The sequence below is a fragment of the Achroia grisella genome, unplaced genomic scaffold, assembly GCF_030625045.1.
Source record: "Achroia grisella isolate CSIRO2021 unplaced genomic scaffold, CSIRO_AGI_Agris_v1 utg215, whole genome shotgun sequence".
NCBI lineage: Eukaryota > Metazoa > Arthropoda > Insecta > Lepidoptera > Pyralidae > Achroia > Achroia grisella.
The window spans coordinates 1,769,634-1,795,679 of record NW_026712713.1 but is presented as its reverse complement, the minus strand read 5'-3'; the positions used below and the strand labels follow the sequence as shown (position 1 = coordinate 1,795,679).

At 31.7% G+C, this 26,046-nt stretch overlaps 1 protein-coding gene across 1 annotated transcript; it reads right to left on the bottom strand.

Annotated features, from left to right (window-relative positions):
* LOC131842241 (probable cytochrome P450 301a1, mitochondrial) lies at positions 1 to 25,921 on the bottom strand. Its single transcript, XM_059190784.1, has 8 exons — positions 25,362 to 25,921; positions 4,988 to 5,181; positions 3,952 to 4,153; positions 3,009 to 3,171; positions 2,480 to 2,649; positions 1,550 to 1,628; positions 1,026 to 1,223; positions 1 to 617 (listed from the first exon to the last, which is right to left on the bottom strand). Exons 1-8 carry the CDS (start codon positions 25,835 to 25,837, stop codon positions 510 to 512), a joined length of 1,590 nt encoding a protein of 529 aa, XP_059046767.1. The 5' UTR covers positions 25,838 to 25,921; the 3' UTR covers positions 1 to 509.
* Between the last annotated feature and the right edge of the window lie 125 nt (positions 25,922 to 26,046).

Below are 26,046 nucleotides of genomic sequence, written 5' to 3'. Positions count from 1 at the left end.
TACAAATTGTCGTAATTTTACATATCTTTATGCATGGAGCTTATATCAACTATCCATACAAAAACACAAGTAGAAGTATTATGTACCTATCATTTAGAAACAATATTAATTTATTCTTATTTATACATGTAGGCTAAGGAACTAATAAATAAAATTGAAGTGTCTGTAATTTCAAATTAATAGCTTTTCATTAAATGCATATGAAAGTGTAGTATGGTTCTTACATCAAAAAAAATAATATAAATATTTTTTGTCTGTCGTTTTTTGTATTCTTCTTAGTAGCAACCCAATGAATTACTATCCCGACTCAGACTTTTCGAAGATGAATTACAAAATACTGTTTATGTTCTATTTAATATAGAGAGAAATGTTATATATGTATAAAGATATACATATATGCATAGCAGCGACACTAATCGACGCAATATAAGTAATAAACTTGTGTCCTTATAATAGTTATTAAATTCATTTGTCCCTTGCATATTCAATAGTTATCAATATTATTTTATTTATCGATCTACCATGCGCAGACGTAGTGGACCATCTGGAGCATACATGAACGTAACAGCATACTCCAAGGGTTCGTGGTGGTATTCCAGACGATAACGACGTAGCAACTGAAAAATAAAATATCTGTGAATCATATAACTAGCCAAGCATAATAAAAGGGGAAAGGCAATAATAATAATAACGAGGATGTCAGATTATTAGAACAATAATATGATATGGGATACAAATACAATAAATCAATTGACCCTTGCACTAACGATCTGCCAAAAACGACCATTAGCTTTACCAAATCGGTATATAATGTAACTATATGAACTAATAGTATAAGAACTTGTTTGCTTTGTACAACATGCTAATATCAGGAACTACCGATTTGAATCGAAAAATACTTTTAGTGTCGGAAAAGAACTGTTATCGAAGAAGGGTACAATCAAGAACATCAGTGAAAAGTGCTGTAAATGAAGTTCCGTTAGTAGTAGTAGGGCTAGTAAAGTATTATAAAATTTAAGTTATACCTTAGCAAGTAAAATTTGGATCTCGAGATCGGCAAATCTTCGACCAAGACATATCCGAGCTCCGAAGCCGTATGGCAAAGATGCAAACGGATGTAGTCGACCATCACTCTCTAGCCATCGCTCCGGCTTGAACTCCTCAGGATCGGAGACAAACTGTTGCATATTGCCGGTCACTATTGTGGGAAATACTACTTGAACCTGTAAATGTCGATTTTAATTAATAATGCCTTACTACATAGGTTACACAATATAGAACAAAGTCTATCAAAGTTTTTTTTTTATGGATGATAATGGAATAGTGCACCCTCAATTGATTCCATATGGTTAACACAATATAAATTATTTAAAAATTAATTAATAATATGAACTCTAAAAAGACGTTTGGCGTTTTTACGAATAAAGGAGTAATAAATATTTTATAGGTCTAGCCCAAAGTTATGCTACAAATTCCACAAGTGAGGTATTAAAAACGCAATACATCGAGTTATTCTATCAGAATTGGCAAAAATGTATACAAAACTTACTCCTTTTGGTATATGATAGCCGCATATTACATCGTCTTCTTGAAGAGTTCTTCCATTACCAATAACAGTTGAATACATTCTGAAAAAAAAATTAAATGGTAAATATAAAAGTAGCTTCTTTATAATTCAGTTGCTTTTGTGTTATCAATATTTTGGTATCTTTATTTCTTTTAATATATTAACTTTATCTAACGTGTACTTGGTAACCTCCGAGTTGAATTCTTCTATTTTGTTAGGTAGGTAAATAGAATTTCAAATATAATAATAATCTCAGGAAATTCACACAGCGCCATCTAGACCCAAGTTAAGCTAGTTAAAGCTTGTGTTCTGGGTACTAGATAACTGATACATATACATAGATTTCTTTTTTTTTGTAAATACATACATATTATACATAGAAAACACCCAGACCGATACAAACAATCATACTCATGAATACAAATGTTTGTGCCGTGCGAGGAATCGAACCCGCGACCATTGGTCGTAAAGCGATGTGCTAGACCGCTAGACCACCGAGGTCGACAAATCAAAAATCAAATATGATGACGGTTCACCTGATAATAAATTATAACTATCGTCTACACACGTAACAGTAGCATGAATATACTCTTTACGACGCCCGTTGAAATCTTTACCACTAAAGTGTTACCCTTGAAGCGTACGTATATATGTAAATAAACAATCATTCATTCATTCGTCTATATATTTCTATGTATTCTATATTCTATAGGTATCTATGTATTCGTTTATATATTCATTAAAAAACTAAACTATCATAAGTTAGTTCCAGTAAATTACTGGCTTATCTAATCCTTCAAACCGGACAATATTTAAGCAAGATTTGGCGGGAGACATAGGAGATCCAGATGACATTACACAAAATCTTTCTCAACATACTTAGTTTTCAAAGATAACGTAATTTAGATTTACCTGAACACTTCCCTGACGAACGCCTTAGTATAATGCAGCTTATCCAAATCTGCGTAAGTAAGGGGTTTGCTGGGATCAGGTAGTACCCTCCTAATCTCCTCGGCCATCTTATCCTGTTGTTTTAACCGTGTCGCCGCCTGATACAGTATAGAACAGACTGCCATGGATATCTGAAAAATAATTATATTTCTCATACATATAACTGTGGTAAGCAATTTAGTATAAGTCCATCTAATATTACTTTTTTACAAATTTGTTCTGTTCTGTTTAAAGTAGTACTGTATTTAAATATATTGTCTTTAATTTTTTCTAAAAATGGTGGAATATGCAGAGAGCCGAAAAATCACTTAAAACTCAAAAGACCGATTATACAATTTGGGTGAATGATATCGTTGTCAATTTTAGTTGTTAGTTCTTTTTCAAATCACGTTAAATGAACTAGTTAACATCAATTTACCATACACAATACTTAACTCTGAAACTAATTCTTCAATAGTGAAACTGAAACAAACGCATTATTGAAACTCACCGTATCAATGCCCACTAATATTAGATCGAGAGCCATGACTGTAGCGATCTTGGGATCTCCTTCACTCTGCAATACTCGCTCTAATAGAGACAGATCATTCTCCGATGTCACTTTCTTTGTCTTGAGCCTCTCTAATGCCTCATTGATGTAACGGGAGCATAGTCTATTTAAAACATTAAAAGATCTGGTTAAAAGTTTACATTTAAAACAAAATAAATCTTTTCACTTGTGTATTGGTATTGCCTATATTCTTTTGGACAATAGGTAAAAAATGAGATACTGTAACATAGTATTTTAAAATAGACAGGTAATTGAGAGCCTCAGGGTTCTAGCGGTTAAGCACACCGCTTTACTTCCGATGGTCGCGAGTTCGATTCCTAGCACGGTATAAACATTTGTATTCATGAGTATGATTGTTTGTATTGGTCTGGGTGTTTTCTATGTATATTTTGTATGCATTTACAAAAGAAATGTATGTAAGTATTTATATCAGTTATCTAGTACCCAGAATACAAATTTAATTTATCATGGGACTGGATAACGCTATGTGAAATGTCAAAGATTTTTTTATATATACTCAATACAATAAAAACATCCATTAATATTGCTGTTGAGCATCTTGTGTAAAGAGTTTGATATAGCAGTAAATTAAACAGTAAGAGGGCATAAAAATTTACAGTATCAGGAATGGCAACGTTTTCCAATGTACTTTGTGATGTTCCACTATCTATGATAGAATTAATATAATACAGGCGATGATTAGTACATTAAATCAGCTAATTTATTTATTAACGCTTTCATTATGTAAAATACGGTATGTTTATACCACTGATCCAGATTTATCAGTGGTATTTACTATTTTTAGTGCTTTAGTATATATTATTTCTAAATTCTTTTACGCAACCAGATACTTTAATATTAAATACTAAATAAAGTTCCTTACTCAACAAAAAAATTCATATTGTTCACGTATTTCGTCCATAACGGTGTGGGTATGTACCGCCAATATGGCGCCTTTAATTCCAGAACAGCCACATTTCGCAGCGCGTATTTTGCTGCATTGATAATCCGCTGTGGTTCTGAATCGCTGGAGAGTTTACTCGATAAACAACCCAATCTCACATCTAGGGCTACACGGCCAATACCTGTAATATGGCAATAGATGGCGTTATTTATAGAAAATGATTAAACGTTTCTAATTTGAAAACAGATGTCTCTACTAGTAGTAGTTATAGGGTTGCATTTGCATAATTGGCTTGTAGTAGTATAAAAATATTAATGCAATTTAAACGTTAATTAAGATTATTGGACATTGATTGATTAGATTAAATTATATAGGCTTAACTAAGCTAAGACTATATAATTCAACGATGAAAGAAAACATATCAAAAACTAATGTAAACAAAACATTCTTTGTATGTAGAGACAGGTCTATAACATAAAGGCTCATGAAATGGTTTATTAGGTAGGTACCTATATTTATTAAGGTAAACTATATTTATTAATAAAGAAGCCAATTTTAGGAATACACAAACAAGGCGGCAAGTTACGGCAAGTAGCAATCGTCTCCTATATTCATGAACAGACGGATATCACGTGATCAGGTGAACAACATATCCTGCCCTGTAATTTCACTGCCTTATATTCATACTTCAACTGAAACACATATTCCAAAGCAAGCTATTGGTGGCTGAAGTAGAACATACAAGACGACTTTGTATAAAGTCTACCTTGGTAAGAAGTAGGAACTAAAGGAGATTCGGACATTAACTTGAAATAATATAAATAAAGTTGGTATTAAGCAATATGAGGGACAGGAACAGTTATCTTCGTCATAACTGCAGTGCTAGGACGCATGAAGTAGGAGCTGAGAAGTCGTGGCTATAATCTTAATCTACAACCAGACCACTAGACTGTGACACCTAATATGTAGATTTAATATTTAATCAGATCTACGAGTATATGAGTTAAATATTTACATTCAAGCGACCATCGGTGTATGTCATTGTCGAACTCGAGTGGCATGTCCCCATTCTCATCGCGGGCATCCTCCATATATCTGATGAAGTCTTCAGTGACAAGCTCTATTGGTGTAACGTATTTCTTCACCGTTTGTGGTTGCAAGATTGGCCGCTGAACTTTGGAACGAAATCTGCGCCATTGTTCGCCATGCCTAAAAAAGATTAAAATATTTTGTTTACATTTCAATTATAATGTATGCCTATATCTAGATATAAAGGTACGTATATACCCAAGTAGGTACGAAATAAAACTATAAACATAAGTATTTTTTGTGTGTACTTTTTTACAATTTTATGTACATTCTTATAATTAGGACGAGAAAATATATACCTAAATGATTGTTTTAGCCACTCATAGTTAGATCGTATAACTTTATTGTGAGATACAATATTTTCCGATAACAAAAGTCTGTGTCCAATTATTTTGAAAAATATATTTCCCGATACGATTAATGTTTTTGTGTAGTTCTTTAGTTGTAATTAAGTACATTCAAATATCTTCCCAAAAGTTTACGTTTACAATATTAATACGATTAAAATGAAAGAAAACTACTTTAATATTGTACCTACTACAAAAGAATTTATCTCAATCTTGACAATATTAGTACGGTACCAAAATGCAATTAAAAATATCGATCGATCTAAAAATATACGACGATCCAATTATGGACATGATATCGCGTAAGTTGAATTGAATACTTTCTCCTTTTGAAACGGTTAAAAATAAATTCTGTAACAAACTTTAATCATATTAAAACCTTATCCATAGAATGATGTAAATTGGAACAAAAGTACAGACAGTAGTAGATATAAAACCTTTTTACTACTTATTTCATACATTTTAAATTGAGAAATTTTTGCGTTCTCGATTGGCTTTTGTTTTTTTTCGAGTTAATATTGACGAATTGATGTTTTTATGGCTCTGACATTAATTAAAACCACAGAATTTGTTATGAATTCCATACAGATTACATAAAATTGTTGTATTTAGCATTGCATTGCAATAAAAGCCTGCAAAACAAAAAGTCTCAATGTTAAATTTTTATAACATCAAGGTGATCGTTCGTGACCTTAGTTGTAAAATAACGTGGTTGTATGATGTCGCTATAGTACCTACTTATTGTGTAGATGAGGCAAAGAAGGGCACTAGTCAAACTCGTTTTTCAGTGTTAATAGGCTACCTCAAGTTCATTTAAATTCTCGCCTACTCTCTATGTTTTTACCCATTTATTAAAAAGATATAAGACAATTGATGAATTCCAGTTCTTGGATAGTATACCTATATGTATATATAGGTATACTATTGTTACAGATAAGCAGACTAATTAGTTGTATTACTACTGTTACCCCTGGCTTTGCTGCAGTTATACAAATTGTCATATGTAAATATATGTTCATGGTGTAGATATTTTTATATAAAAAATATTAAAGAAATGAGATATTTTATAAACTAATGTTCTTAGTGAATTGAACTGCAAAGAACCTGAAGTCTACCTGATAGAAAGAAGCCACCATTATTAACAAACAAGAACAATTGTACTATACGTTGAGAATCATCATCATCATCATCAATCGTCACCATTCAAAAATAGGCGTATTCTCAAAAGAAGAAAATATGTATACTAAATTTTATGTCTTAATTACATCTAGCTACATATCAACTAGTCTCCAAATGCTAGATAATCAAACCCACTGTCGTGTAAAATGCAAATAAACTGAAGTACTTACAATCTAAAGAGAACTTAACATACCATATAAATATTTGCACACATAAAGCCTGTTGTCAAGGCAGTTCATAAAATACGAGTGTCCATAAACTTGACTTACGATTTGTATACAATAGATACACATAAAGAAACATACTCGTAATATGCTTTTCACTTTTATACGTTGAGAAAAGACATATCTAACGCTGCGGTAGGTACTACTTACATAGAAATTTTCTGCTATAGAGAGATCAGTATGAAATAATGGTAATAATGAAAATTGTTAATAAATTTATAATCGGCTGAAGAGATTTATTTTGAAAAATATGCCTCATACAAATTACACGAGTCACAAACTTGTTTTATGGGTAGCCATAACACAAGCTCTGCATAGATCGACAACTGATATAAATACATAATTAATATTTATACCAATCAAACAATCATTCAAATGTTTCTACCGTGCAAGGAATTGAATCCGCGACCACTGGAATAAGCGGTGTACTAAACCGTTAGATCACAAAGGCCGTCAATTTATGTGTTTACATTTAGCATTACGAATAAATGAGTAAATTATAAATACTATTAGATATCTGTACGTTGTAGTCTAAGATATGTTATGAAAAATATATTCCCTCTGTTATTTGATAATGACGTCGCTCTCCCGAGAGCGATTTATAAATATACATATCATTTAAACAATCTACATGTCACCTAAACGTCGTCATTATCAAATAACAGAGGGAATATATTTTTCATAACATATCTTAGACTACAATGTAACGGCCTAAATTCTGCTAAAGGGTGTTGAATATATGAAGTACACTTTAGTTATTTTTGTTCATGAAAATCAAACATAATTCCAAAGAATAATACACAAATAATTGAAAAAACATATAATAATTATTGAAGACGTAAGTCTTACAGTGCCGTAGGCTAATGTATCTTAGACACAGAATTTATATATGTGGATAATATAAATCCACATATACGTACATATAAACATTTTCATTATCAAATAACAGTCGAGGGCAGATATTCCTTACCACGTATCCCTATTGCGAAGAGATAGCATGTTCAATTAAAATGTACATGTATATATGTTACTATGTCGTGACAGTATGTGTGGAATACACAGATTCTTGCTTACGATTACCATCACTCACGATAGTCATTAGACATGCGTTGCCTTGACTGCACATGCATTTAAGAATTATAAAAAGATAGTCGAGTTTGGAATCTCCTCTTTTTAATGTTTAAATTATTGTTTATATATAAACTCAATGGCAAATAAGTTAAGGGCCCACTACATAACCCTGTTATATCGTATAATAACGTATATCGTATATTGTCATATAACGACCTCCCTATGATGTTCTAAAATTTTAAACGATAAACATACCATTACATAGTATAAAATAAAGTCGCTGTCGCTACCTGTCCCTATGTATACTAAAATCTTTAAAACTGCACAACGGATTTTGAAGCGATTTTTTTTAATAGAAAAAGAAAGAATTATAAAAAATAAGTTTGATATAAGAAACTAATAACATAGAATAAAATTCCGATTTCATATTGAAACGTATATGCCGTAAACTTCACGTGGTTAAAATTCTACTTACTTACATATACTATGGTTGGTGGTTTGGAAACCTCTGATTACATTTGATCTGACCTGTTCCGTACCCGGAACACCCTATTAATTGTTTATTCCAAATAAATCTGTGCTTAGTTTGCCTTAAATTAAATTAATACTATTACATTACTCGTCTTGACCTTTACCTATAACTTGTGATCGTGTTTAACATCGTAAATTAAAAGTACTGAACTGACTGTACAGCGGCCTTGACGCGCGCGCGCATTGTGTTGTGAATTAAAATAAATTAGAACTATGTTAAACCTACTGTGAAAGTGTGTGAAAGCTAGCGAAGATATCTTCGAGACCCTGAAGCCCAAGAAATCCGCAGAACCATACAGGTACATGACTGACGCTTCCATCATTTTTCACTATATATACAGAGAGTAAATTCCCTAACATTTTGGTAGCAGAGTAGTTTCCCAAACAGTTGGTATTCAATTGAATGGATTTTATTCAATTGAATAATTAATCGATCCAGCAACCATCGGAAGCATGGCGGTGTGCTAAACTGTTAAGCTACCGAGGTCGTCAAATATAATATAATAATAATAATAATAATAATAATAATTTTTATTTTGCATCCAATATTTACAATTTAAATTGTTCCCTGGTACCTAAACTAAGTAGAAACTTGTATTTTAGGTACCAGTTCCCTCCTCTTACATACAATTCACAATGTTTGGAATTACAATTTATAAAAAGACAATTAAATAAGTTAATAACACAAGCTTATCATTATTTACTTGCAAAGGGTATGTGTGTGTGTGTGTGTGTGTGTGTGTGTGTGTGTGTGTGTGTGTGTGTGCGTGTGTGTGTGTGTGTGTGTGTGTGTGTGTGTGTGTGTGTTGTGTATGTGTGAGAGAGAGGATAAGAGAAGAAGAAGGAGAGATAAATATTAATACCAATACTAATACGGGGACACTAGTGTTTCACAGTTTTCATATTCAAGTGGTTTTAGCCATTTCAAAATAATCTTTTTTATATCATGATTAGATTTATCCTTTAATTTATCATTATCGTTGCCAGCAAGTGCATTGTATAACCGAGGTGCTATATAATTAAATTGCTTCTTTGCAAATGTTGTTTTCACAAATGGAATTGGATATTTAAATTTTCTAATAATGCGTTTTGGTTCACATGTTATTGCTGGCACAGTTACACGATGATATCGTCTTAAACACTGATATATGAACATTTTACGCACTGACAAAACATCAGCATGTTCGTATACCAGCGTTGTAGGATATCTATATGGTAGTGAAAACATAACTTTAATCACCGCCCTTTGGGCTCTCTCAAGTTCAATTAAATATGATTTTGAGGCACATCCCCACGTACAGATGCAGTAATTAATAATACATTGACATAACGCCTTAAAAGTTTGCAGAATCAGATCCTTGTTAGCCACTTCCCTTAGATTTCTAAATATTATTATAAGTTTTCTAATTTTTTTTGCAGTATATGAGATGTGAGGATTCCAATTTAATATAGTAGGAGTAACAGTACCTACTTAAAAGGTTAGTCTTAGTCCTTATTAACCTTAATGGATGATCTCGATAAATGATTCATAAAGGCTAAAAAATTTAAATACAAACTTGACATACATTCAAATGTACATACCTAATTGTATGGTTACCTGACTACACTGCAACATAAATCACTTTGTAAATTGTGCAGTTCTTGATTTTGTACATAATAACCTAACGTTCGTGCTCAGGGTTAAAGATGAATGGTCAATATAAATAAAATGCTAATGTGGTAGTTTTATATAAACCTAATACTTTATTGTTAAACTGTCAAAATTAATCCATTAACCAACAAGAGAATAAATTTAATACACAATATAAACACATTTTTTTTTAAATCACTCTTTTAATAAACAAACTAGGTATAATAGAATAAAATGCAAACTGATTACTTTTATCAAATTTAATACGAGATTACACAATTAAATAAATTTCACTACATTTCGGCCAAACATATTGGTTTAGTAACCTTTATTTCTATAACCAGGATTCAATCAGAAGTGACAATCACACACAATGTTTTTTGTTATGGGCATATACTATATGTAACTATAGAGGGCAAGTTTAAACTCACTACTACTATATAGGTACTAACTCTATGTTGGGTAGTAAAAGACTAGGCAATGACGTAGTCTAACTTGCAAATTTGTTATGTGTAAACACATTATGCAAACGATGTTTGACTGTTTGTACGAATAACTTATGATATTGACTTGGACGTCACACTTGCACTTACTAATAATATACGCTTACTATCGGCCACTCTGATTCACATGTTGGCCTTAATGTTAGTGACAATATTTATTTATAATTATTCTAACCAATAATTCTATTTTTCTACTCAATTTTCAACTCACTCAGGAGGCGAAAAGATTATTAGTATTGGTCCCTTTACTAATAATTAACCATATAAGATTGTCGCAGTCACGTAGTCTGTCATTTTGTAGATATTTGATCCTTTTTGATTTGTGAATACCTTGCAAAATAAGACAAAAACTTTATACAAAGTCTCATATAATATATATATATATATATCTATAAATCGTAAAGACTAAACAAAAAAAATACTTTGAAACGGAATATAGAATTAGGGAATATTTCTATCTAGACACGCGGCAGCGTGTCAAGCCGAGTTTCAAGTAAACTGGCTTGCAGCACCGTGTGTATATTTACACGAACCATTTGGAGCCACTTTTGACCCCCTCATAACTCAAAAACTCTTTCACACAAACCTGTCAAATTTGGTTCATATATTGAGACTTGCGAGATAAATATGTGTTCCAAATTTCATAAACATATCTCAAACGGTTATTTAGATATTAATGTCCAAAAATCGTCATTTTTATCACTGATCAACTATAGATCAAAATTATAACCCACTTCCAGATGACCTAGGAAGTTCAAATTTGGTATGCAGATAGGTAATTAGGTGAATATAAAGGAAAAAATCTGAAACTGGTAAATTGTTATCATTTTACTACAATTTTTCACTTTAATTGATTCTATTTCAACTTATACTGGACGAATACTAAAATTCTATGAAAACGTCGATAGCTACCAATTGACATTGATCCCTGGCGAAAAATCTCATCTTGTACTGGACCGAAAGTAATATTGTATGAAAACGTCGATCATTACCAATTTACGTTGACCCCTTCACATCAGTGTCGATAACTAGCAAACTTCAAATATTGCATTGAGCGGTAAACACTAGTTGCTATAATTTAGATTCTGTCTAAAATATACTCGTACTTATAACTAGGAGTATAGTCGAATTTCGTATTTATTATGTTATTAACTAAGATTTGGTATTAATTATTGTTTCAATATTTAGCGCACATCGATAGTGTAAAATCATTATTTTTATAAATAATTATTAAATAATAGGCATTTCGGTATAGGGCGCCGCGGTGGCGCCGTGTGGGAGCGGTGCGATAAAACTCAATGTTTTGTTTCTGGATATCTAACCTATAAGGTTGCGATTTATGCTACGAAATTTATAGCTTTCTTAAATTATACTTATATATTTGTGATTATATTATTATTACATTATTTTAGTAAATATGTATGGTATAGACAATAGTTTAAACCAAAAATTAATAACAATTTTAGTATAGTTATAAGTAGGAATGTACAGTTAACTCGAGAATGAGAACTTATTGGTAACAAATTGTTTTCTTGAGAATTCAATAGATAACAGTCAATTTGTTCCATAATCATCTTTACGAACTATAACGTGTCAATACGAAGTTTCAGATATTAAATAATGTATAATTGATAGAGAACAATTCCGTATTTGCTTAACATATGCTATTACTATCCACAAATCACAAGGCCTTAGTTTTGGCAGTCCTCTTCTCAACATAGCCTCCTCTATATTTAATAAAGGGCAGGTTTACGTTAGACTCTTCAGAGTTAAAACCTTAGATGGAGTACGTCTTAACAATTTAGATCCAAGTCACGAGAGCTCTATTGTAGAGTACAACCATCTGTGGACGTTATACCGCCCCGATTTGCCCAAAAATTCCTGATACTGAATTGGCATTGCATTTGAACATTTAAAAGTTACAAGAAAATATAGAAAATAACACAAAAAAAAGACAATTATACCCCGTAAATATACGAAAATACAGTAATTTATCAAAAATAATTTGGTATTAATTTAGTTATAAATAAGTACCTCGTATAATTTATGTACAAAAAGTAACGATATCCCATCAAAAACATAAATGTGAAATGATAGCCGAGTTTAATATTATGATATATGGCTTGATTGTTGACTTCTACGACAAAAGAGATGAGATCTAAATGGGTGCCAAGTTCAATGGTCTGTCCTGAAATGTATTTATAACAATATAAAATATCATTTCTTCTTATAACTTAGGATAATATACTGTAGCCTAAGGTCTAACTTGGCTAGTTTTCATATACGAAATATACTGTAGCCTTCGCAAGTTCTAAACATGTTACTTGTCGGTTCCTATTTTAATATTAATAGTAACTAGCAATCGAAAGTAATAATTGGTATATGAGAACTGGCCAAGTTAGACCTTAGGCTACAGTATATTATCGTAAGTTATAAGAAGAAATGATATTTTATATTGTTATAAATACATTTCAGGACAGACCATTGAACTTGGCACCCATTTAGATCTCATCTCTTTTGTCGTAGAAGTCAACAATCAAGCCATATATCATAATATTAAACTCGGCTATCATTTCACATTTATGTTTTTGATGGTATTACTATATAATGTACTAAAAATTAAGACAATGAACGTCATCTTCCGTTAACAATTACATTACAAAATACTATAATAATCTGCCATCTGATTGTCTTTGTTACCTCATACACCTTTGTAAGCTAGATGGCGAGACTAATTATAATAAAATAATTATTATATTTTATTAAAATTATTAACATTTATAAAGTTATATCATTCATTTATAACTGCGATTTTGAGGAAGTGGCTTGTACAAATTGATTGAGAAAAACTGTCGTTCACTATCTCAAATAGACACACTTATATAATATACAAATTTCACATATCTGATTCGTTTCTAGTACTCTTATATTATATGTTGTATTTTATTGTTTTTTACGGTTGATAATGAAATTGTACACCCACCTACTCTAACGGTATACGCTGGCTGGTACCGATGAAGGATGATAGTACTCGTACGAGTATACGCATAAAGTCAAGTCTGTCTGCACACCACCTGTAGTTAACCTGACAAAATACGTTGTAGTTTGTTAGGAACAGGGCCAACTATTCCTTATTACTAACAAGCCTCTATCATCTTTTTTGTCGCATTTAGATACTTTTTTCGATCAGTATCGATTTCTCGCAATTGAATAGTAAACGGGCCGATACAAAGTCATTTTGTATTGTAATTGAAAGTGTTGCTGCTATAGCTCATAAAATATATACTAAAACTTTTGTCGACGTCATATTTTTGCCACTATCCCTACCGTCCACTTATCTTTAAAGGATTCGTTCAGGTACTAACTAATGATTAATCATTTCATATGTAGGTAGTCATCACGTCATTATCCCACGGCTCTCGCTTCGCACTACTTCCCAAGTGGGTCAAGAATCAACGACCTGGCCTATGGTTACTGATGTTAGAAAAGTAGCTACTTTACACTTTTCAATGTACATTCACGGAATATTTACTTCGGTATTTAAACCAACATAAATTTTATTAACCAGATTATTACTCTAAAAAACGAGTTACAAGTTAATAATATATTTGTTACAATCATATTCAATCAGCTAAAAAAATAAGTTTTGTAATCACTACTGTATTTTAAGTTTTTTTTTTGGACTACTCTAATGCTGTAGGCCGCAGAAGGGCTTATGGAGCGACTGAAGGCCAACTCCCGCCTAACGGATACGACTATAGTCTGAGAGCATCGCCAGGGGTTCGAACCTCAGCTCTGACCGTCGATCCCCGTTTGAATTGGGCGGGAGATCTACTGGAGGGGACACCCCGCTGTGTGACGAGTGTGTTTCATATCAAGACATGACAACAGTTAGCAATGCATCTGCCTAATTCATTAGGATAACAGTAGTAATATTTAATTAATGTTACTAAGAGCTTTCATTCCAAAAGCAATGTTGAGAAATTCTATATCTGATCTACTCTACTGGGAATCAAATGCAGTAGGTATGGATATTGTAAAAGCATTTTTATTTAAGTATGATGAAATGTTATATAAATATCTAATACATATATATACCTATCGGTTCGTGTTCAAATAAGTTTCATCAAGTTGTTTAAATATGAATTATGTATTATGTATCAATGCCGGTACTGATTGACATCCGCCATGTGTTGTGTGACGGCATATCTAATATATGTACAGAAGTTATAATATGGGTTTTTAACTACCTAAATGGAATGTTAAATATATTGACGACCCACTAATGAAAAGTGGCGATTGTAGCCTATATGTATGTATATATACTTATATATATACCGAAGATTAACACGGATATTACGTCGTCACATTTAAAAAAAATATACATCCCTTTGTACCATGTCAGGTTGACCTCCACGCGGTTCCCCCTGGAAACTATCGTGATAAATTCCCGGTGTACTTGTCACGTTGGGCTAATTGATTTGACTTCATGCCAGCGTAAACCGATAGCACAGGTGGGCGCACCATTATCATCCTCTATAAAAAATATACATCCCCTCTTCCCCCCTTCACCCCTATACAGTTTGTATAAGAGGAAAGGGGATTGACATACTGTCAATTGATAGCAATGTACCCGTCTTCAGTTGACCTCCATGCATGATCCTCTGGAAACATTCATAATAAATTCCTAGTGAATTTGTCACAATGAGCTGATCTGGCTTCTTGTTTTTATTACACTCCGCTGTGCCCGCCAAACCATTATCATCCATAAAAAAATATATGTAGGTATTATATTCATAATAGTAGAAACAATTAAGCTTTTAAGCCTTTGGAGGCTCCAAACCGATTTAGCAGATGTTTTTGAAACTACAATGGTAAACATACTTTTTAAATCTATCTTAAATTGATATTTAAAACATTTGTGTCCCATTTTTTTATGTCAGTTTTCAAGGAAAACATACAAAATCGCAATCGAAAGTGCTACTCGTTTAACGATTTTTTACGTAATATGCAAATATTGATATTTACATAATTGTATAAAATTATTCGGCTGCCTAACCTAACCTACCTATTCCAAATTATCATCTAACGCAAAAATTACGTTAAGTTTCGAATAAATTAAAACATTAAAACTTACATAAATAATGTATATGTAATATAATGCATGCACCTGTTTTAAATTCACATCCAAGATGTTAATATTAATATTTGAATTAAAATTTTGCATGCCTCATTAAGCACAAGATAATCTTGTATTTCGTATATGTTTATCCAAAACTAAATACCACTTAGTTTTAATTACACGATGTTTGATCAGGATTATCAAAATAGTATATTCATACAAAAAATTCAAATTAAAAATAAATTTCTTTTAAATATTCTTTTCTGTGACAAGTATTTACGATGTCACATTGAATTTAAAATATTATTGATACTATCAAAAATAAGTGTTTATAACAAATAACAATGTTTCTGTAATCTTATATATAAAATTCTCGTGTCACAGTTTTCGTTCCCATACTCCTCTGAAACGGCTTGACCGATTCTCATGAAATTTTGTGAGCGTATTGAGTGAGGTCTGAGAATCGGCCAACATCTATTTTTCATCAACCTAAATATTAGGTGTAGTCCACCCCCAATTTTTTTTTTATTTTAAGGCAAAAACAACGTTTGCCGGGACAGCTAGTATAATATAAAATTTCCCATATTGTGCCTTAGATTAGGGATGCAAATATTAAAATATATTATAGTATAAAATAAATAGGCAAAATATCGTAGAAAATACTAGCAGACCCGGTAAACATTTGTTTCGTCATAAAATTTATTTCTGGATATCAGGCCAGGCCACCCTTATCGCCTAGGAGTAAATAAAGAACTAATAAAAGAATATAAAAACTATCTAAATGTAGACTGCAATAATACAAATACGTGATGAGATAATAATAATCTCAGAGTCATATAAGAACCTCCGAGATTAGATGACGATAGAAATCTGTCCTATTTGATTTTAATTTTACTTCAATTCAGTGGCGACATAAGTCAGCCTCAGTCCATCAATCAGTCTATGTTTCTCGCGTGGCTCGCATTTCTATCCATGGTTATGGGATTGGCCGGGCTTATACTAGCAGTGAGCGAGTCACTCAATTTGGTATTTAACATAAAACCGGTTTTTTACTAGTCAGGTACGCAATACACGGCGTTCCAAATCATGATGTAAATTATACTTTTAGAATACGGGAATTTACATATAAAATTGATAAAATTAACACAAACAATAAAATTATTACAAAATCGATGTTAAGTAAAAGTTAAAAATAAATCCAACTAATATTATAAACTAGAAAGTTTGTGAGAATGGATGGATATTTATTACTTTTTCATGTAAAAATTACTGGTCGGATACGATTGAAATTTAGTACGCAGATAGATCACAGCCTAGTTTAACAATATACAACAATTCTTACTAGGATTCATGCGGGCAGCATCAGTCAGTAGAGCTAGTAAATAAATACAATTATATTTTATGTAAAAACTGATGCAATAGTGATCAGAAGATGATGGCTGTGTTAACTTTCTGGATATGTAACCAAAACTATTTAGCTAGAGAAGTACCAGTAAGTTGGGTTGACAAAGCCTCAAATATGCTAGTAAGAAGGCTGAGACCCGAGTGTCGACTCCAAAAAGAACGTCTCCTGCACTGGTTTACAACTAACAATCTTATGTTAAACGCTAAAAAAACAAAATGTGTTAATTTCTCTCTGTCTAAAAGTTTTAATACTAATTGCAATATTAAATTAAATGACGAATCTCTGGAATTTATAGAATCTACTGTCTTTCTAGGAATCACACTAGATAATAAAACACAATGGGGTGCACAAATTCAAAGCCTTGCAGCGAAACTAAGTTCAGCAGCTTTTGCCGTGCGTAAGGTTAGACAGTACACTGATACTGATACTGCTAGATTAGTCTATTTTAGTTATTTTCATAGTTTACTCTCTTATGGAATATTACTATGGGGAAAAGCGGCAGATATTAAAAATATATTCATATTACAAAAACGTGCCGTTCGAGCGATCTACTGTATGAAGAGTCGTGACTCATTAAGAGAGAAATTCAAAGAGGCAAATATTCTCACCGTTGCTTCTCAATTTATATATTCAAATATCCTATATGTTCATAAAAATCTTGACTTATTTCCAAAAAACAGCAATATTCATAATAATACTAAATTTAAAGACAAACTTGTTGTCCCCAAGTATCGTTTAGAAAAAGTTAATAGGTCTTTTATGGGAATAGGTATAAAAATTTACAATAAGATACCAAAGGATATGTTGGAATTACCCTTAAATAAATTCAAAACATCTGTTAAATCATATTTACTGAGCAAAGCCTATTACTCACTAAACGATTACTTGAATGACGAGTGTGCATGGCAATAGTTGTTCATGCACTGAATTTTCATTTAATGTTAGACATAGACACCTATATAAATATACATTGTAAATAAACTGGCTTTAAAAAAAAAGTAATTCAATTGAGTTTCTTGCCAGTTCTTCTCAATTGGATCTATATACCGAACTGGACGGTAGGGAAAAAAATAAAATTATAATGTAAAAATTTGACGTTCATAAGCGGCTAAAATGTCCTACATGAATAAATGATTTTTGAATTTGAATTTGAATTTGAACAAATATAATAATATAATATTTCACATGAACATAGAATTCACTAGGATGTACATACGCTATCAATCTTTACATATATATATATAGGTATAGCTGCCGTGTTAAATTTCCGGCAACTTGTTACTATGGTTGTAGACTATATTTATATATGTATTTTATAGTGACTACTTATTATATAGTATAGTATAGTATAAGGTATTAATAACCTTGCTATGCGTGTGTTAACGAAAACTAACATGACACCTGCATGTAAATTGACATTGTTATGCATTTAGAGCCATTCTGACTTCGTATGTATGTATAGACAACCGTGAGAAAGTACTTATTAATTTGCAAATGCTAAGGTCTCCGTATGGTGACGGAGTAATAATCTAATGTGACATTTTTTTTTATTTTCAGTTCTTATATTTATTTTTGCTATATAGTTTACTAATTAATCAAACAAGAGTGCATATTGTTTTATATTTTATTCATACTAATATTACAATGGAAAAGTATGTGTCTGCCTGGTTGTCTGTCATCTATTAAACGACTAAACGGTTAAACATTCTTAATGAAATTTGACGCGAAGATAGATTGAACGCGGACATATGCTAACTTTTATGTAATAAAAAGCAGACAAAATCACGAGTAATAGCCAATTTTACACGCATAGAAACGATTATGTGAATAGAAATCAAGTTTACTATGCATATTATTCACAACACTGATTATATCAATATAGAAATGAAGGTTATTCGTACTAAAACTAACGCGGCAGGTACATGTGATGAATACAAAGAGGTTGGCATCATCATGTTGAAATTATCATACGAAGGTACATGCAAAGCATAAGTAATTGGTCATCTATGGTAAACTGTAGATAAGTTATATTTTCTTATGATGCTCATTAGCATCAGAAAAAATATAGTGATGCTCTCACCTGCGCAGCCGGTAGAGGCACCAAGGAAAGTTTATAGAAAGACAATGAAGTCATTAGAAGAATAATGGGGAAAAGAATATATCTCTGACAATCGGTTTGTTACTTCCCATTAGTAACAATCTTACTCATGAATGTTGCAATGGGCACTAGATAATGCTGCGTGAATTATCTTCAACGACATCATATTAATATTATAATATTATTTTATTATTACTAAGTGACTACCACCGTCTATCAGCACCTACGATTTAGAAGAATGTTGCCGGAATTTTAGAGAGATATATATTCTTTTCTTGTAGTTTTCAATATCATATATTCAAATTTAGAAATACGACTGCATGCAGTTTTTGTCCGTGAAAGTGTGCAAGAGTGTGGTTAGTTTCTAGAAAAACGTACGCTAGAAAACTTAATAATGACAAGTAACTCGACAATGAACGTCAATTTGAACAACTCCTAATATAATATCAATGATTTATTCAAGAGAAGAGGCATTCAAATGTAATGTCTCTTCACATGAAATTATATTATTGTATTTTTGTAAAATTTGGCTTAAACGATATGCGCTACTTTCCATCACGTATAATCTATATAAGTATATCAGACAGACTAACGGAGACGCCTACTCCAACTCGAGTCCGTGAGAAAACTTTTACTTGAATTGCGGTTTAATATACTTTTCAATAAAAAAATGATTATAATATCAACGCACAGCCAAACAAAAATAAACATGTACTGCGTCAACAAAGCTAAAATTTGAAAAATATCTTTAAGTTAGATCTACACATCAACTAAGAAAGTACTTTTGAACATTTTCTCGTAGAAATAGGGACTAAATGATGCGAAAAAGTGCCTATTTAAGTATTTCACACTACTACAATATAAAGACGATTGCAAAATGTTTTCTAAGAATTTACCTATTTTTTAATTAGGTATTACAAAACTTATTAAAGATTATCATTTACTTAATGTATAATACTTATAATTAAGTATTTCTCTGTTATTTCTTTATTTTATATAAGGTAGGTATAATAGATTTCCTATTGTGAAATTGAAAGAACAATTTATAATTAAAGTATACTTGTAACTTGAGGTAAAGTCATTACTGATTACTTATTCAGTGGGTGATTTTTTTCATGGTTTAAGCATTGCATATGCGAGAACAATATAAAGAACTTAATTCTACCAGCTTAAATATTTTTCATTCTTAAAAATAAAATAATATGTATATAGGGTCCCCTTTGGTACGTAATATATGTATATGTCCGCTGTTATATATGTATGTACATATATAACAGCGGACATGGTGACGACTATTTATATCGATGTTTTAAAAAATACTGAATCTAAAAACGAACATTGCTTTTAGGAGTTCCGTAATATCGAAAGAAAAACGTCTTTCCAATTTTTCGATTTGCTTGATTATTTAGGTTTGTTACAGGATATAAATTTTACGTAGACAACTACATGTTGGGATGTACAGAAACTTTCACGTCATTCCTAGCAATCAACATACTTAGATATCCACGTAATTTCCATATTACTAGGAGCTGCAAATCTTCTTGAAAGAAATTATTGTTCTTCTTGAAAGGATTTGAAATGGAAAATAAAGTAATGGGCTGATAGAACTGACACCACATCTCTGTCTCTAATAATGCAGCCAATATCATCTAAAGACAATATAAAACGTTTTAGTTGTTAAACAACGTAAATTGTTGATTCAGTCTGTTTCTCCACTCATTCTATATAATTTCATGAATTTCTTCCGGAACGTTTTACATGTATAAACTAGATACTTACTTAGATGACAGCCATACAATTACACATACACTTTACACCTGTGTAAAGCCGAGGTGGGTCGCTAGTATCAGTTGTAACATGTCTACATTTTGGCGGGCAAATATTAAGTTATATGCCTGTCTATAATTTCAGTACTATCCTATTTTTAACTCAATGCAATTTCATCTCACTCATCTCAACTTAAGTATAATCTTTACTCTCGAGGTTTTATGATTTAGTCTGCAAGTGCGTACTTTTACGTGCGTATGATTACCTTTCTACAGTTTCACTTTAGATCGATATAAAAAGAAAATCAGTGTGTCTATTTAATTAAAAGTTAATAGGAGTACGAACTCTTAGCGAATGTAGACAGATTTAAGAGTTGGTTTTAAGAATTTTGAAGTTAATAGGCGACAACATTAACGCCTAACTACACTAACGCCTGTTTAATACAGAGTTATATATATTTTGCAGCGTTAATCTGAATATTTGTCTAGCAAAAAAATTCTTTGTTTTGTTTTATCATTTATACTAGTTGGAAATATTGTTTAATAATATTTTTTTATTGCGTACATTCGAGTTACTTGCAAGTAGGTACTTGTACTTGTTTGAATACGTTGATAGATGTAAAAGAAGCCAATAAAGTCAGTCTAAATTGGACAATTTTGTGTAGGTAATATTGTCTCTAAAAACCCTGGTGAACACAGATGTGTGGATAAGTAAATATGTAATTCAAATCAAAATTGAACACAATTTAAACACGAGTGGTGTGTACCGTGAGAAAGTACTTATTAATTTGCAAATGCTAAGGTCTCCGTATGGTGACGGAGTAATAATCTAATGTGACATTTTTTTTTATTTTCAGTTCTTATATTTATTTTTGCTATATAGTTTACTAATTAATCAAACAAGAGTGCATATTGTTTTATATTTTATTCATACTAATATTACAATGGAAAAGTATGTGTCTGCCTGGTTGTCTGTCATCTATTAAACGACTAAACGGTTAAACATTCTTAATGAAATTTGACGCGAAGATAGATTGAACGCGGACATATGCTAACTTTTATGTAATAAAAAGCAGACAAAATCACGAGTAATAGCCAATTTTACACGCATAGAAACGATTATGTGAATAGAAATCAAGTTTACTATGCATATTATTCACAACACTGATTATATCAATATAGAAATGAAGGTTATTCGTACTAAAACTAACGCGGCAGGTACATGTGATGAATACAAAGAGGTTGGCATCATCATGTTGAAATTATCATACGAAGGTACATGCAAAGCATAAGTAATTGGTCATCTATGGTAAACTGTAGATAAGTTATATTTTCTTATGATGCTCATTAGCATCAGAAAAAATATAGTGATGCTCTCACCTGCGCAGCCGGTAGAGGCACCAAGGAAAGTTTATAGAAAGACAATGAAGTCATTAGAAGAATAATGGGGAAAAGAATATATCTCTGACAATCGGTTTGTTACTTCCCATTAGTAACAATCTTACTCATGAATGTTGCAATGGGCACTAGATAATGCTGCGTGAATTATCTTCAACGACATCATATTAATATTATAATATTATTTTATTATTACTAAGTGACTACCACCGTCTATCAGCACCTACGATTTAGAAGAATGTTGCCGGAATTTTAGAGAGATATATATTCTTTTCTTGTAGTTTTCAATATCATATATTCAAATTTAGAAATACGACTGCATGCAGTTTTTGTCCGTGAAAGTGTGCAAGAGTGTGGTTAGTTTCTAGAAAAACGTACGCTAGAAAACTTAATAATGACAAGTAACTCGACAATGAACGTCAATTTGAACAACTCCTAATATAATATCAATGATTTATTCAAGAGAAGAGGCATTCAAATGTAATGTCTCTTCACATGAAATTATATTATTGTATTTTTGTAAAATTTGGCTTAAACGATATGCGCTACTTTCCATCACGTATAATCTATATAAGTATATCAGACAGACTAACGGAGACGCCTACTCCAACTCGAGTCCGTGAGAAAACTTTTACTTGAATTGCGGTTTAATATACTTTTCAATAAAAAAATGATTATAATATCAACGCACAGCCAAACAAAAATAAACATGTACTGCGTCAACAAAGCTAAAATTTGAAAAATATCTTTAAGTTAGATCTACACATCAACTAAGAAAGTACTTTTGAACATTTTCTCGTAGAAATAGGGACTAAATGATGCGAAAAAGTGCCTATTTAAGTATTTCACACTACTACAATATAAAGACGATTGCAAAATGTTTTCTAAGAATTTACCTATTTTTTAATTAGGTATTACAAAACTTATTAAAGATTATCATTTACTTAATGTATAATACTTATAATTAAGTATTTCTCTGTTATTTCTTTATTTTATATAAGGTAGGTATAATAGATTTCCTATTGTGAAATTGAAAGAACAATTTATAATTAAAGTATACTTGTAACTTGAGGTAAAGTCATTACTGATTACTTATTCAGTGGGTGATTTTTTTCATGGTTTAAGCATTGCATATGCGAGAACAATATAAAGAACTTAATTCTACCAGCTTAAATATTTTTCATTCTTAAAAATAAAATAATATGTATATAGGGTCCCCTTTGGTACGTAATATATATGTCCGCTGTTATATATGTATGTACATATATAACAGCGGACATGGTGACGACTATTTATATCGATGTTTTAAAAAATACTGAATCTAAAAACGAACATTGCTTTTAGGAGTTCCGTAATATCGAAAGAAAAACGTCTTTCCAATTTTTCGATTTGCTTGATTATTTAGGTTTGTTACAGGATATAAATTTTACGTAGACAACTACATGTTGGGATGTACAGAAACTTTCACGTCATTCCTAGCAATCAACATACTTAGATATCCACGTAATTTCCATATTACTAGGAGCTGCAAATCTTCTTGAAAGAAATTATTGTTCTTCTTGAAAGGATTTGAAATGGAAAATAAAGTAATGGGCTGATAGAACTGACACCACATCTCTGTCTCTAATAATGCAGCCAATATCATCTAAAGACAATATAAAACGTTTTAGTTGTTAAACAACGTAAATTGTTGATTCAGTCTGTTTCTCCACTCATTCTATATAATTTCATGAATTTCTTCCGGAACGTTTTACATGTATAAACTAGATACTTACTTAGATGACAGCCATACAATTACACATACACTTTACACCTGTGTAAAGCCGAGGTGGGTCGCTAGTATCAGTTGTAACATGTCTACATTTTGGCGGGCAAATATTAAGTTATATGCCTGTCTATAATTTCAGTACTATCCTATTTTTAACTCAATGCAATTTCATCTCACTCATCTCAACTTAAGTATAATCTTTACTCTCGAGGTTTTATGATTTAGTCTGCAAGTGCGTACTTTTACGTGCGTATGATTACCTTTCTACAGTTTCACTTTAGATCGATATAAAAAGAAAATCAGTGTGTCTATTTAATTAAAAGTTAATAGAAGTACGAACTCTTAGCGAATGTAGACAGATTTAAGAGTTGGTTTTAAGAATTTTGAAGTTAATAGGCGACAACATTAACGCCTAACTACACTAACGCCTGTTTAATACAGAGTTATATATATTTTGCAGCGTTAATCTGAATATTTGTCTAGCAAAAAAAATCTTTGTTTTGTATTATCATTTATACTAGTTGGAAATATTGTTTAATAATATTTTTTTATTGCGTACATTCGAGTTACTTGCAAGTAGGTACTTGTACTTGTTTGAATACGTTGATAGATGTAAAAGAAGCCAATAAAGTCTGTCTAAATTGGACAATTTTGTGTAGGTAATATTGTCTCTAAAAACCCTGATGAACACAGATGTGAGGATAAGTAAATATGTAATTCAAATCAAAAATGAACACAATTTAAACACGAGTGGTGTTGGTATTTAAGTATCACAAATTACAGTAGGTACATACAGTACATACACCTTTATAAGAAAAATGTGAAAGTTCTTTGTGACTCGGTAACGTTGCCGCTCTAAATACTAATGAAGATGAAGAAGAAATGTAATGGTAAATTTCTTCCTCACTGTGCAGATATTATAATAATATTAGAAGCCATAAAGGTATTTATATATTCTATGTGTAAGAACGTAACATTTTATATGGCACAGGAATATTCCTATAAGTTTTTAATTCCTCTAATTAACTTTTAAGAAGTAAAGTTAATCTTTGTAAACAGGCACACAAATAATATTTTAAGTAATTATTTGTCCTACAACCTTTTTTGTAGAACTTCAATTGCAACTAAATTAGCAACAAAAATACGACGACGTAAAGAAGCTTCTTAGTTTTCATATTAGGCATTTCAAAGTATTAAAATATATAACGACAAAACTTTATAATTATTGAAAAAAATATTATTAAAAAATAATACTCACACACCGACAACACCGGGTAACTCTCCAAAGAAATCCTTGCGTACCTCAGATTTATATTTCACTAAACAAGGCATAGCCGGTCGAAAGGGGGTGGGTCCTTCTCGTCTATACATTCTTTCGATCTCATCTGCATCATATACAAACAAAAGATCAGGTCTACCTATAAGACCACCCAGTCTCACAATCCTTCCGTATTTCTCCAAAAAAAATTTGGTCACTTTAGCAAATTCCGATATATCAAATTGTCCAATAATAGGGACCATGCGCCACGTATTCCCCAATAATGGTAAGGGCTTGGGCCCTGGTACTTCAGAGTACGGTTTGGCGTTCGCGAAAATTTCCTCGTTGAGTTCAGCAGTTGGCGCGATTTGAGAACGCTGGCGTTTTGAAAATGGACATCCGGTGGCGGTATGACGGGCATATTTCGCAATAAAAGGGTGCGTATACGCAGAGAACGAGCGAAGAGAACGACCCATGGCGGTTAAGGCCGCGACTGCGACTGCGCGGGCGACTCAAACCACTTCGAACTGTGGATAATGTACAGTTTGGTTGGTTTGGCGGCAACCAGCCAGTGCAGTGGCTACGCAGCTGACATTGCGCTCACGGACATCAAAACGGCGCGGCCGTTCCCTTTCTGCATACTACTTTTTACGGTACCATTGCCGAGTTATATTTTTTTTTGTGT